Source organism: Numida meleagris, chromosome 2, assembly GCF_002078875.1.
Source record: "Numida meleagris isolate 19003 breed g44 Domestic line chromosome 2, NumMel1.0, whole genome shotgun sequence".
Classification (NCBI taxonomy): Eukaryota; Metazoa; Chordata; class Aves; order Galliformes; family Numididae; genus Numida; species Numida meleagris.
In genome coordinates, this window is record NC_034410.1 from 46,814,046 (window position 1) to 46,827,186 (window position 13,141).

The 13,141-nt window shown below is 40.5% G+C and overlaps 1 protein-coding gene across 3 annotated transcripts in view; it reads left to right on the forward strand.

Moving 5' to 3' along the window:
* The window catches only part of AOAH (acyloxyacyl hydrolase), a 66,875-nt gene that overhangs the window by 32,686 nt on the left and 21,048 nt on the right, over window positions 1-13,141 (forward strand). For all 3 annotated transcript variants that reach the window (XM_021386426.1, XM_021386427.1, XM_021386428.1), the window contains exons 13-14: window positions 4,042-4,133; window positions 6,524-6,606. In XM_021386426.1, coding sequence (XP_021242101.1) covers window positions 4,042-4,133; window positions 6,524-6,606 — 175 coding nt within the window. The remainder of the gene's footprint in view (window positions 1-4,041; window positions 4,134-6,523; window positions 6,607-13,141) is intronic.

The following is a 13,141-nucleotide window of genomic DNA, read 5'->3' on the forward strand; positions in this document are numbered from 1 at the left end:
AACAGTTACCATCACATTTAGAGTATGTTCTTCCCATGTAGTACTTGTGGAGATTCATTGTGGAAGGTGTCCAGTACAAGATGGACTCTTCTTTGCAAGCTTCAGCTCAGATAAGCTCATCATTTCTCCAGATATGAAAATTAACAACAAGCAACATCAGTAGGGAATTAGTAGTTATCTCAGTTTGAAGTTTTGCACCAGCCTGGTGCTGCTGGGTCCCAAAATATGGCTGAAGTGCAGCAATGCTGAGAAAATCCTGCTGGAACCACCCCTGAGGATACCTGTCCACATGTTCCCTGCAGAGGCAGCTGAGCACATGGCTCTGTTCTCAACCTGCCATTGCTCCATTAAATCCCCAAACACCCCAAGCAGAAGAATTACAGGAAGGGAATTATTCAGCTGTAAGAAGAAGATGATTATTTTGGCTTCCTTCTTGTCAACCAGTCTTGGGTCTGCCAGCCCTTTCTCCTTTCTTCAGCAAGAATTGAGCTGAATGCTCATTCCTTTGACATTAAAATTCTGACACTAAAAATTAAGTGTAATGCAGTAGACATGCTTTTTATGAGGTTTAACAAAGTAGAAGAAATACTGTTGGTTTTGTCTGAGGTGAATGTTTTTTTGTGGAATTCTAATGTTAAAAACACTGGTGTGTCTAGCCATGGATATTGCACTCCTGCTGCTCTGTCCATCTGCTTGTAATTGACTTCCAAATAGCTACTAAATGCAGCATTTTTCTGTTATATGTCTGGGATAGGAGCTTACTTTTAAATCTCATTTCAGAAAACATTTTATCTGGAGATAAAAGCACTATACTTATAAAGGAGCTGGAGTTATCCTCTCTAGGAAGATGAATTCAAAAGCTCTTGAATCTCTATTTCATGCTAAATAAAGACAAAAATAAATCCCTCATCTATCTATCTGTAATCCAGTAAATATGTATTTGCCCACAAACGCAAGATCTTTGCATATCTCTTTTAAGTAACAAGTTAATGCTGTATATTTCCTATGAAAAGAAATATTAAAAACAACATTTCTTTAAATTTGAGTTCAGGAACATTTATCCCTCTCACTTCTTCTTTTTTCAACCCCAGTAGAAATAACTGCAGTTTGATCTGTGAAAATCTTATTCAAAACATGCTCTAGCTTCTCTGTAAATCCGGTGAGTTGCAGCCAAGTTTCTCCCAGCTAGCATTATAATTACTCAGATGCTGTATTTTGGGTAAATAAGGTAATGTTTCTAATTTCACATTTATAGTCCTTGCAACTTTGCATGCCATACATGATTTATGAAAAGACGGGATGTCCCCTCCTCAAGAGCTCTAAGGGCTGCTTATTTTCATACTCAGAATAAGAACATTGTCTCAGGTATGTAGTGCTGTCAAGAGGAACTTAACACTGTTAAAATCACTATGAAAACAAATACCTGATTCTCCTTGAAATTAAGGAATACTTCAACGCTTTCGCAATTTCTGCATCTGCCATTTCTAAATTTCCATATTAGCATTAGGTTTTCAGTGCCCTTTCATTGTCTGATTTTGAAAATGTCTTGCCTTAGCAACACTGAGCATTCTTCGATTTAGTCTGACTTTGTTCAGCACAGCTTGATGTGTGTCTTTAGCATCAGACATGGCTTTGCAGTGCAAGAGGAAGAGGAAGGTTTGGGGGGGTATATTTCACACAGAATCACAGAATGGCCTGGGCAGAAAAGTACTTCAAAGATCATTGAGTTTCAACCCCCCTGCTGAGTGCAGGGTTGCCAACCACTAGACCAGGCTGCCCAGCGCCACGTCCAGCCTGGCCTTGAATGCCTCCAGGGGTGGGGCATCCACAACCTCCGAGGGCAACCAGTTACAAGTTTCAAGTTAAGACACATCTAAGAGGTGTGAATGTTCCTTCAAATTGAGACCCATCTAGGACGTTTGAGACAAAAATACAGCATCTGAAGCTAGGATGGAATAACCTTCTAATCATTCTCTGCTGAAATCTGGCACACAGGCTGAAGCATGGTTTCTCAGCCAGAATAGGCTAGAGAATGGTATTTAAGCAGGGCTGTGCTGAGAAGAGTTTTAAGCTAAAAGTCAGGATAGATCCAACTCTACAGTGGGCCACATTTGCATCTGAGACTAAGCAAAAGGCAGTCTGTTAGGCTGTACTTTCCAAATTACAACTCTGCAAGTTCAAGGTCTAACATTCATCTGAAATTAACCACTCATCTCCACCTTTCAGTCCTGAAATATCTTCAAAAGTCTGGCTTTAAGTACTTTGCTGGAGCAGTGTCAGTGCCAAACCTACATACAATTTTCAAATGCAGCTATAATTCTGGGCTCAAATGTTCCTTTCCAGAGCAATTTGCAACTTAATTAGATTCTGGCTAATTCGTATTTAAGCTAAGATCGCAGGGGAAAAACAGTTAAAAATTATTATGGGCTTTGTCCAATGGAAATATTGTTGTGGAGTGATAGTAAGAAAAAATGGTAGACTTGGTCATAGAAAAATACATAAACCATTTTCACTCTGTATGCGGGTACATGTTGTGTCTGATACAAAAGCATACCTATAGCTTGTCCTATGTTAAGTTATGTCTTTCAATGTTTCTGTTGTCTTCACTGCCAGTCTGCAGGGAGGTAAATGCTGCAAATGACCAAGCTATGCTTAGCCCCTTGGTAAGTGTCTGCTTGCACATAAAGCTATCACATTTTAGGGAGAGAGGTTCATAAGTTCCCTCCAGTCTTTAAAATATGCACGCATATGTGTATAAATGTGTGTATGCAGCTACAGATAAGAGCACATTTATATATGAGAGAGAACACACTGAAAGCTGTTAAGCCAGACCCATTTTCACCTTGGTAACTAATGCAGAGCCACCATAAGTAGGTCAAATGTGCTGTTACATGCTTTATGATGGCGTCTGCCATGCATTACGCTGCACTGAGCTCTGCTTCTGGATTTCATCCCCCTCACTTCCCTTTCTTGCCTCTTCCCTTTTCCTCCATTTCCCCCAGCCTCTTACATATAAAGCCCATAATCATATACTCAGGTAAAGCTCCCATTCACCTAAATGATATTTTTGTGGGAATAAGGACTTTTTGGGACACCGAGAACAGCTTTCAGTTAACTCTGACCCTCTTGGAGAAAGAATTTCTGCCTTCTTGCTGTTGATAGCCATGAGGATTTAAGGAAAGCCTACAACTGATTTAAAAGAAAATGAAGTTAATAAATTACAAAGATTAAACCAGTCTGTAAGTTCTCTTATTTCATGTTTTGACCTTCTTTTGGTTATTGCCATTTTCATCAACAGTTTTTCAGTTTGAGCACACTGGATTTATGCATTTGTCATTGTGAGCCCAGCCCAGACTTGGAGAAGCTGCAAATTTACTCCGTATTCTCGTCCTTCTGCAGTAGCATAGTTACTGGAGGCCATTTTTCTCACCTTTCTCCACTTTGGCACTGTCACAAATCAAAGTGTAGACAAACAGAGTACTGCATTTTGAGTGTGCATCCACACAGAAGCATATGCAGAGGCAGTCATTTAAAAAAAATAATAAATTAGGGACAAATACTAGCAAAAGTAGAGGACATTTGCAGTGTAAAGTCTTTTAGGAGCTGGATGCTCACAGCTCATGATGCTGGAGATGGCAAGGGAACTTGGAGTAAATTCAGCATCATCGTTGCCTTCCCATATATCTGCCAGAGAAGCTGTGGACACAATACCATCATATCTTCCTGAGTCCAGGTGTACTTACCTCTGGACAGGCAGCAAATATTTGCTGCCTTTGTTGTCTCCATCTGCAACATGTGATGCACCTCAGGAGGAGCTTTGGACTCCTTCAGAATCAAAGAGTGCCGGTAGACGCAACTCAGACATCTCTGTATGCCCTTGGTTCTGCTCCTCCCCTCTCTACCTCTTGGTATGTCCATTGTACAGGAGTCAAATTCTTAAATAATTACCTATACCTATACTACCTACTATAGCCATCACTGTAATTGCAGATTTTCGGCTGTGAAGGTGAAATTAGGTTGACTAAAAAATTTCTTTTTCAGAAATCGTTTGCTAATCTCCCCATGGCTTTCACCGATGAGCTTGACTGGCCCCAGTTCTCAGAGATCACTGGGTTCCTAAACTCCACCATTGGGTAAGCTAACTGACAGGGAGGATAAGACATGGTGAGCCTCAAAAGCAACAAAAAAGCAGTGTTGGAAGAAAAGATAAAAAATGCTGAGCAGATGGGTTTCTAAAATCAAGGTCACCCTCAAATCTGGCAACATTTTAAAAACATTAAGTAAATGCACAGTTCTCAGTAACCTAGCCCAGTCTTCCTGAAATTCTGTGTGCTTTTAGAGCTGGTCAAATTATAGTTTAGATGGAAAAAAACGAAAGAGATTAAAAAATGAAATGTTGCTTCTTTCAAAATTCTAAGGCAGTGAGAAGAAAAAATAGATTAAAATAACAAAAATCAGGATTTTCCTTCTTTTTCACCCTTTTCTCCTATTTTATTTTTGTTCTTGAAACAGTAGAATAAGTAAGTGATAACCTGTGGTTATTTTGATGGTATTTCTTTTCCTGCGGGTGGGGTGATCTTCTTTCCCTGTTTTTTTTGTTTGTTTTTTTTTTCACATATAGTGGGAAGTAACAAAAGAATAATTTGGAAAATTGTATGACATCATTTGCTTTGTTGAATTTCTTCCTTTGAATTGGGAAGACTGCTGGGATAGATGGAGAGAAAAGAAGGTGAAGTCTCAGGGAGAAGGGAAGGAACACAAAGTGCAAACATAATAAAAAACACCTTGGAATGTCGGCGTTTTTAACTGTTAAGTTAAAAAAAAAAGTATTTCCTTCAGTCATCCCTCTGACCAGCATTAAGAGGCTCTTGTCTCTTGGCAGAGTTGGAGGATATAATACATCAACAGTGCCTGGTTTTGCCTGGGTTCTGGATGATTTTTAGTTTATGTATTGAAGGTAGGTCATGAATGCAGTGAAATGCCAAACCAAGCAGAAGCAAAGCCTACAGAGGCCTTCTACCAACAGAACTTATAAATTGACACAATATATTCTTTTCCAGGAAAAATATCTGTTGTACCATGCAGCTGTACTTTCTGCTTCTTTCTTTCTGCCTGTGCACAAACTGGGTTCCCTCAGCTACCTGCACAGGTTATGTGTTTAAAGGTTCCATGCCACTTCACAAGCTAACAGAGAACGGCTATGCAGCCTCCTCTTTCAGGGCTAGCAGCAAAACCAGCCTTTACAAAGTGATTACAACATCCAGCTACTCAGTATTCAGCATTCAACTGGGTGGCAAAAGATTTGAAGTTGGCAAGAGACCAGAGCTTAGCACTGACCCTGGCATTGCCATCGACTGGCCTTGGATCAGTGTTTTCAGTCTGTTTTTTAATCTCTTCCATGTCTGGAAAGAAAAAGGACTGCTCAGGATTTCAAGGCACTTTTAAGAGACGGAGCTCAAAATCTCCCAACAAAATGAATGAGTGAGTCTGCAGGAGACCAGCAGGCAATTTACTCTGGGAAGAGCCCTGCTTGCAGAAAGGCTTCCATTCTCTCCAGGCCTGCAGAAATAGAGACACAAACCAATGTGGCCTAGGCCCAGCCTTCCCACCCCCTAATCAGTGAGCATGTACACTACTGATTAGCTAAGGAGTGCATGCTGTAGCCAAGAAGTTTTGTTTGCTTCCCCTCATCCCCCCCTGCTATGCTGAAAGGCAGAGACCTCCTGCATTCCTTGTGCAGCCAATAGCATGGTTGATAGTCGGTGTTATCACGTGTTTCTATGTAGGTAATTACTTTTTATTGCTGATTTCAACACTTACCATTGTCATGTGTTCCTCTGCATTCACCTAAGTTGACTGTTCTTGAGCCACAGTATTGCAATTATCTGAAAGCTTCAGTACCTAAGTTCAAGTACAAGATCAACAGCCCCAGTAACAATGACCAGATACCTGTGACTCAGAGCATGGTATTCGCATCAGCTTCTCTTTGGTTTGTTATCCTTTTTGTTGCATTTTCATTTTTCTCAACAGTGCAAAGGAGAAAACTGGTCAAAATCAAGGCAGAAGTGCTTTTCAGATCAATCCACCTAAGATATATGTCACTGGGAAATGAATGCCCTGCCAATATTTCTTCCTTTTTTTTAACTGTTCCACAGCAGATGATTGAAAAGTCAATTAGTGAGCAATCAACAGGATTGTTTTGATAAATGATGTATAACAAAAAGGTTCTTAAAGACCTTGTATGAAAGATCAGGATAAAAGCATCTAGGACAAACATTCCAAAGAAATTCGCCATCCATTTACAGTTTCTCAGAGAATACTGGGTCTTCCATTTTAGGCCACAATCTTCAAAATGATAGAATTTTATGACCACAAAAGAAGAGAGATGGTAGAATGGACGTATATTTTCAGCTGGTGAATAGAGTTGTTCAGGGTCAAGAACATACTTCTTTTTATAATGTTGGATGGATTTTCATCCACATCATATGAGTTTATCAGCTTATATTTTCTCAATTTATTTCAGAGGCTGGACAGATTCTCTGTATCTACGTTTACGCAGGAGAAATCGCTGCAATCACAGAGACTTACAGAACATTTCCCAAAATGGTATGTTAAGTTTTTGCACCTTTAAAAAGAAATCCTATTAGTTTGATACATGACGTGACTTTAATAAGCCTCTTTCAGAAACAAAGAGAAAACCCTACCTAATCGCCTATGTTTCTTGAGGAAAAATAGAGACCAGCACTTATTTGACTCAGCATCTGTCCTTGATCACTTCTATCTCCACTTCTACGAAGGACTTCCACTGATTATTTTTTGTGTGTGTATCCAACTGAGTTACACCCATTTGACAGTTCTGTTGTTGCTTTTTTTCCTCGTTGGGCTGTTAGTAAAGCTTCCAGCATTAAAGATGTATCTTCTACCCAGTTATCTATTTCCATTAAAAGTTTAAGGAATATATGGTTTCAAAGCGGTTGCCATGTATTTTTTTTTTCAGGATGTAAATAAAGCCTAATTAACTGTATATTAAGTGGCCATGGTTATACTATTAACCATACTTCGAGGTCAAGCTGTATGCCTTAATAGTAAATGATAATGAGAAGAGTATTAATGCTATTTCACATGTGAAGACATGAAGTGATTTACAAGCCACCACAGACTATAGCAGAGCTGGGAATTAAACTCATCTGCCTCAACACCTGCATGGTACTGTAGATCCTAGACTGTTCGTACCTAATGTAGCAGTTAAATTCTGTAGGCAGCAATAATTTTTTTGTATGTCCCTGCTGGAACTATGTTTTGAGTAAATCATCGTTACGCAAGCATTGTTACATGGCATAATTTGTTGTTATTTTGCTTCTAAGGACCTAAAGGAGTCAAGGTGCCCTCCTCGTTTTGTTGTTTGTAAACAGTGTCTCAAGGGATAAGTGTTGATTGGTAGGGATCTTCTTCTAGAGCTTAGAGAAAGAAAGTGTACGGACACTGAAAGTGAGGTCAGGCAATGTGGGAGGCCTACAGAGATGCTGTTTGCCATTGCAGGGAGAAGGTACATGCAGTCACAACTCAATTAGAGTTGAGGCTGGCCAATAGTGTGAGGGACAACAAAAAGGCATTTTTAAAATACGTTAACAGCAAAAGAAGGACCAAAGATAACATTATTCTGTTACTTGATGAGGACGGTCACCTTGCAAATAGAGATGCAGACAAAGCAGAGATGTATAATGCCTTCTTTGTCTCTGCCTTTAATGGTGATGATGGGATCTGGGACCACTGGGCCCTTGAGTTAGAGGACCATGACTGCAGTAACGATAAACTTGCAGCCAACCCTGAAATTACATGAGATTTGCTGCTGCAGCTGGATGGGGCCAGATGGGATTCATCTCAGCATACTCAAAGAGCTGGCTGATGTCATTATGAGACCTCTCTCAATTATTTTTCAATAGTCTTGGGAACCTAGAAAAGTCTCAGTTGACTGGAAGCTGATAAACACCCCAATTTTCAAAAGGGACAAGAAAAGAAGACCCTGATAATTAGAGGCCTGTCAGTCTCACTTCAGTGCTTGCTAAAATTATAGCAATGATTATTCTGGGAGTTACTGAAAAACACCTGAAAGAAAATGACATCATTGGTCACAGCCAACATGGGTTCATAATGGGAAAGTCCTGTTTAATGAATGGAATCTCCTTTTATGACAAGGTCACCCATCTATTTGACAAAGGGAAGCCAGTAGATGTAATCATATTTTTGGATTTCAGTTAAGCTTTTGAAAATGCTTCTCACAGTATCTTTCCAGACAAAGTGTCCAGCGTAAGGGTAGACTAAACATAATGCAGTGGGTGAGCAATTGGCTGACAGATCAGGCTCAAAGGGTCATAGTGAAGTTACATCACACTGGTGGCCATGCCCTAGTGAGATTTCCCAGGGCTCCCTTTTAGAGCCAGTTCTCTTCAGTGTTTTAGTCTGGACATGGGACTCGAGTGCATATTAATTAAGTTTGCAGATGATACAAAATGGGGGGTGCTGTTGACTCCTTCAAGAGAACAGGATGGAACTGTATCAGAGGAGGGGTCAGATTGAGTATCACGAACAGGTTCTTCACCAGAGGGTGGTGGGCATGGAACAGGCTGCCCAGGGCAGTGGGCACAGCCCCAAGCTGCTAGAGTTCAAGAAGCATCGGGACAACACTCTTAGACACAGGGTTTGAATTTTGGGAGGTCCTATGTGGAGCCAGGAATTGGACTTGGTGATCCTTGTGAGCCCCTTCCAAGTCAGAGTATTCTCTGGTTCTTTGCCTTTTTTTTTCCTGAGCCCAGCAGCAAGGGATGCATCTGAGACAATGTTAAAACACCTCGGCAAAGATTAAAAGGGGTTACTGTCCTGGGTTCGAATCCTTTAAGGTATAAACACCACAAGTAGGGAAGAATGGTTTAAACTGAAGGACATTTCCAGTACAAGAGTGTGGGTTTTCATTAATTATACCTTTGTTTGTAGTGGGAACTTTAAAAAGAGGTTACTACCTAAGAGCAAAAACCTAAAATAGCCCTCAAAACAGAGGAGTAGGGGTGAAAAGAGACTATGAGTTGTTTCAAAATGGAGTTTGATTAAATTTGTCAAAGTGTTTTCTTGAAGGGACACAGTAATCTCACTTTGAAATTAAGGTTTATTATGTTAGCTGTTTTGTGTTGGGCTAAATGGTGTTCCCAGCAGTATGTTCAAAAGATACTTGATTATTCTGTGATTATCACATTCTGTTTGCATTGTATTTAATTAATTTTAATGCTTCAGAAATCTGGCTGCAGAAATGAGGGAGAAATTGTTCTCCTTGGGTGGATAATTTAGTTTAGGGGATATTTTCCCTCACTTACAATGAGTCCTGATGGCAATAAGTGAGGAGCACTGCTGCTCCTAATGCTACCTAGAAACTTGCTAAATGCTTGGGATTAGGTTTCCTGCCATATTCCCCCATCCCCAGCAGACAGTAGTCTCACTGGATGGAGGAAGTTTCTCAACAGGCAGCATGACACAAGGCTCCCATTCAACATTCAGGCAGGCTTTTCCATTGGAGAAGTTCCCCTTGGATGCTAGCACCTCTGCCACTGGCAATGCCTCCGTATGCTTTCCTACTTTTTGATGCACATGGGATGATTCAGGGGCTTTTGGTCTTTTGCACAAACGTTTGGCAGTGTTTTCGGTGTCATGGTTGTCTACAAGTAATCCTGACCTACTCACCTGGCATTTGTAGTTGGTGGCTTCCATGGCTACTGTCCCTTGAATAACTTCTCTGGTGAGGGAATAAGAAAAGGCCAAATTAGAGGAGGCCAACATTTCTCATTTATACCCAGTTATGTTCAGTGTCTGATAACCTATCACCTTGTTTTCTTCTATACAAGTTAATAGATGTGCCTTCCTTTCTTCTTTCTTCCCAATTCCCTCACAAATTTTAAAAAAAAATTTAAAAAGAGAGATCTCATTGTACGCACCATTCCTTTTTATGCTTCTCTCTCTCATACTTACACTACAGACTCCTACATGACACAAAAAGAGAGGAGCCCATGACAAGGCAAAAGAATGTGAAGAAAACTGGGAAGGGAATTTAAAAAGGAGAAAAATTACAAAAGTGATAGAAAAATCCCAGAGTACCTTCCCTTGATATCTTCTCTTAATCATCACACTGAATACAGTATTGTAAAAGGTTTGCTCTTCTTGCCTTGTTCAGCATAATAGTTTCACAGAATGTGAGGATAAAACTGACCACCAGCCTGACTGAGCTGGGGGAACTTATGCTTCCTCTAAAAATAGTGCTTCCTCAGAGAGATGCAATGAAAGAGTGAAATTCTGGAGTTGTGGGCCAACTGTGGGTGCACAGCAAGCAGCTCACGCTCCTAATCAATGTTCTCCATCAAAATTTTAATTTGTTTATTCATCCTTTTCAGTATGGTTTTGGTGTCTTGACTTGTGGCATCTTTACACATGCTTGCAGTCCATAGGTTATTTCTGGGTTTTGACTGACTGAGGTTGATCCTAAGATGTGAGGATTGGGTCTGAAAGCTCAGATGTGGAGTTGGAAAGTTCTCCTAAATGTGCTCCAGCACCTGTAGGAAATGTTTTATTTTGATAGAAGCATCCTGACAGTACAATAAGTTGCTCAAAAATTCCAAAATATCATTAACTAAGCATGGAAAAAGTGAACACCCTCAGAATTTCTAAGTAATTACAGAACAATTTTGTGATTATCATCCATGTTTTCCAAGAGATACGTGGACATTGTACACTGTTAAAGATCATGGTTATATTATATATTACTTTGCCACTCGTAGTCTGATCTGTCTCTTTGGGATTCTTGCCTTTGACGAGAAAAAGTCAGCCTTGTTAACACATGCCATGGCTCACTGAGCAATCAAGCACCAGATACCTCATGGTGGCTTCGAAACCAGTTAAGAAAGAATAATGGTTTTCTGAGTTTTTTTTATTTGTTTTAAAATTTTGGCTGTCTTGGAAATTCTTGTCTGTCCAGAGTTCACTTGAAGAAAATCAGAGACTTTTTTCTTTTACACTATTGCATTTCTAATTGCATTCACAGCATAAGGGAGCAAAAGATTAGAAAGGAAGAAGCCTTTCTTAGCCATGCAGCACTTTTGGTGCTATCTATCTGGACCCAGACTCCATCTGTGCAAGTCTGCATTGCTCATTGTCAGCCATACATGGGCTAGAGCAAGCAAACCAAGAAAAGCACACCTTAGAAGAATTTCAACGCTTGTGAAATCTGGGGCTGTGGAAGTAAAAACAAACTCTGACTCCTCACCAAAAATGTGACCATTCTGAAAATGTTTGGAAAGTGACTGTGGGGAGGTTAGGAGAGTCCCAGGAGGAGATGACAGGACTTCTGCAGTGCAAGGGTAACTGAAATTCAAATACTTGTTCTGCCTGATCTCTTTCTTCTCACTTCAATGTTTTCATCAGAAATTGCATCCTGGATCATAAAAACTTCCTTAATAACTCAGTTTACCTACAAAAAATGCTCTCTAAGAAAGCCCTTCATTTTCTCAGTCTTTTGGCTTGATTTATAACTGTGCTAACACTGAGATGCTTTTAACTATCTATGCTCATGTAGGTAACACCTACCCAAGATGAGCATCTTACCTTTTGTAAATACATCTTTAATTTCCAGAGATCCCAATCAATTTATTTGCACTAGTACTGCAGCCTCATTTCAGGGAGTCATGCGGCAGAGTGGCTTAACAGAGAGATGCTGAATTCTTGCTGAAAGAAAGGATATTAAGCAGAAAAAAAAGACAGCTAGCAGTTTTTCTGTTCCAAGCCATGTTTTCTAAGGATTGTGTGGGGCTCTTATTCTGCTGAAAAGAGCTTCTCAACAGGAGAAGCGGATTTTGCTTGGACTAGCAAACCTCAAGAGAGAAACAGCAGAGAGATACATTCATTTTTAGCCTGGAAGAACTGGATTATTTAAAACATAAAGGATTCCGTGATATATGCAGCTGGCATTTCTGTCAGCGATAGTAACAAAGGCACTTCTATTCAAATGCAAAGTGTATTATTGCTACCTTAGGGGTTTATCTCTTAGATCTTTTCACAACACCAGTCCAGTGGAGATTTAATGATGTTCTGCCCACAACGTTCCCCCTGCAAGCTGCGGGAAGACCGGATTTGCTCCTCAAAGCAAGCTTCAAGGCACTATGTGGAAAAAAGGAGAGAGCAGGGAGGAGCCGAGGAAAGTGGAATACAAGAAGAGGGAGAAAAGAGGAGAGAGAGTGAAAATACTATGAAATAAAAACAAGAATTGCAATGCATAGGGCCTGCTCCTCTGAAGTTCATGTTCCTGAATGCTGCAGTGAGGTGAGCTGCTTGCCGTCACAGTCCTGGTCCAATCCTGAACAAAGCACCATGCTTCTCCTGGCTGGTTTTTTGCTGCCACTCCTGCCCTGCAGGTGATGGAGTTTTATTTGCATGCTGTGGATAGCTGGGATGCTTACAGGTAGCCTTTGAAGGCCTGCTAGAAAGCTTTATGCATAAAAGCTCTCTTGATTTGGAAATGCTTTTCTTATTCAAGGCAAAATGAAATGCAGTAGACCTTTACAGATGCTTAGGTTTACATAGTTCTTTTCCTGGAGGAGGAGAGAGTTGCACCCAATCATTTGGGTGAATTGCTAATGAAGTGCAGAGCTTTTATGGAGGGATGCAACTGGCCTAACACTATTCTTCATAAGTCTGCCACTGGTGGCAGGAGCAATGCAAACACTCCAACACTGATGCCTAGTGCTGTAGCAGAGCAGAGAGACTTTGTAGAATCTTTCCCACCACCAGCTGACTCTCCAGAAGTGCACAATCTTACAGGCATCCTGCGTTGTATCTGCAATCCTGCTACAGGTGTTCTGGGTACCCTGGGATGTCAAAAATGGCACTTGGTGCCTATGTTTAGGACCTGGATCACTCCCAGTGTGACATAGCTGTGAGACACTTAGGAGAGTGAGAACAGTTCCTCTTGCAATTTATAGGAAAAGTTAAAAGTAGATCAACTGTTGACAAGTCAGGTTGGCTGGTTTACAAGAGACTACTATGTTCAACAGATGGGAAGAAGCTGCCAGATCTAGATTAAAAGCCAGATCCAAACAACCCAGCACTC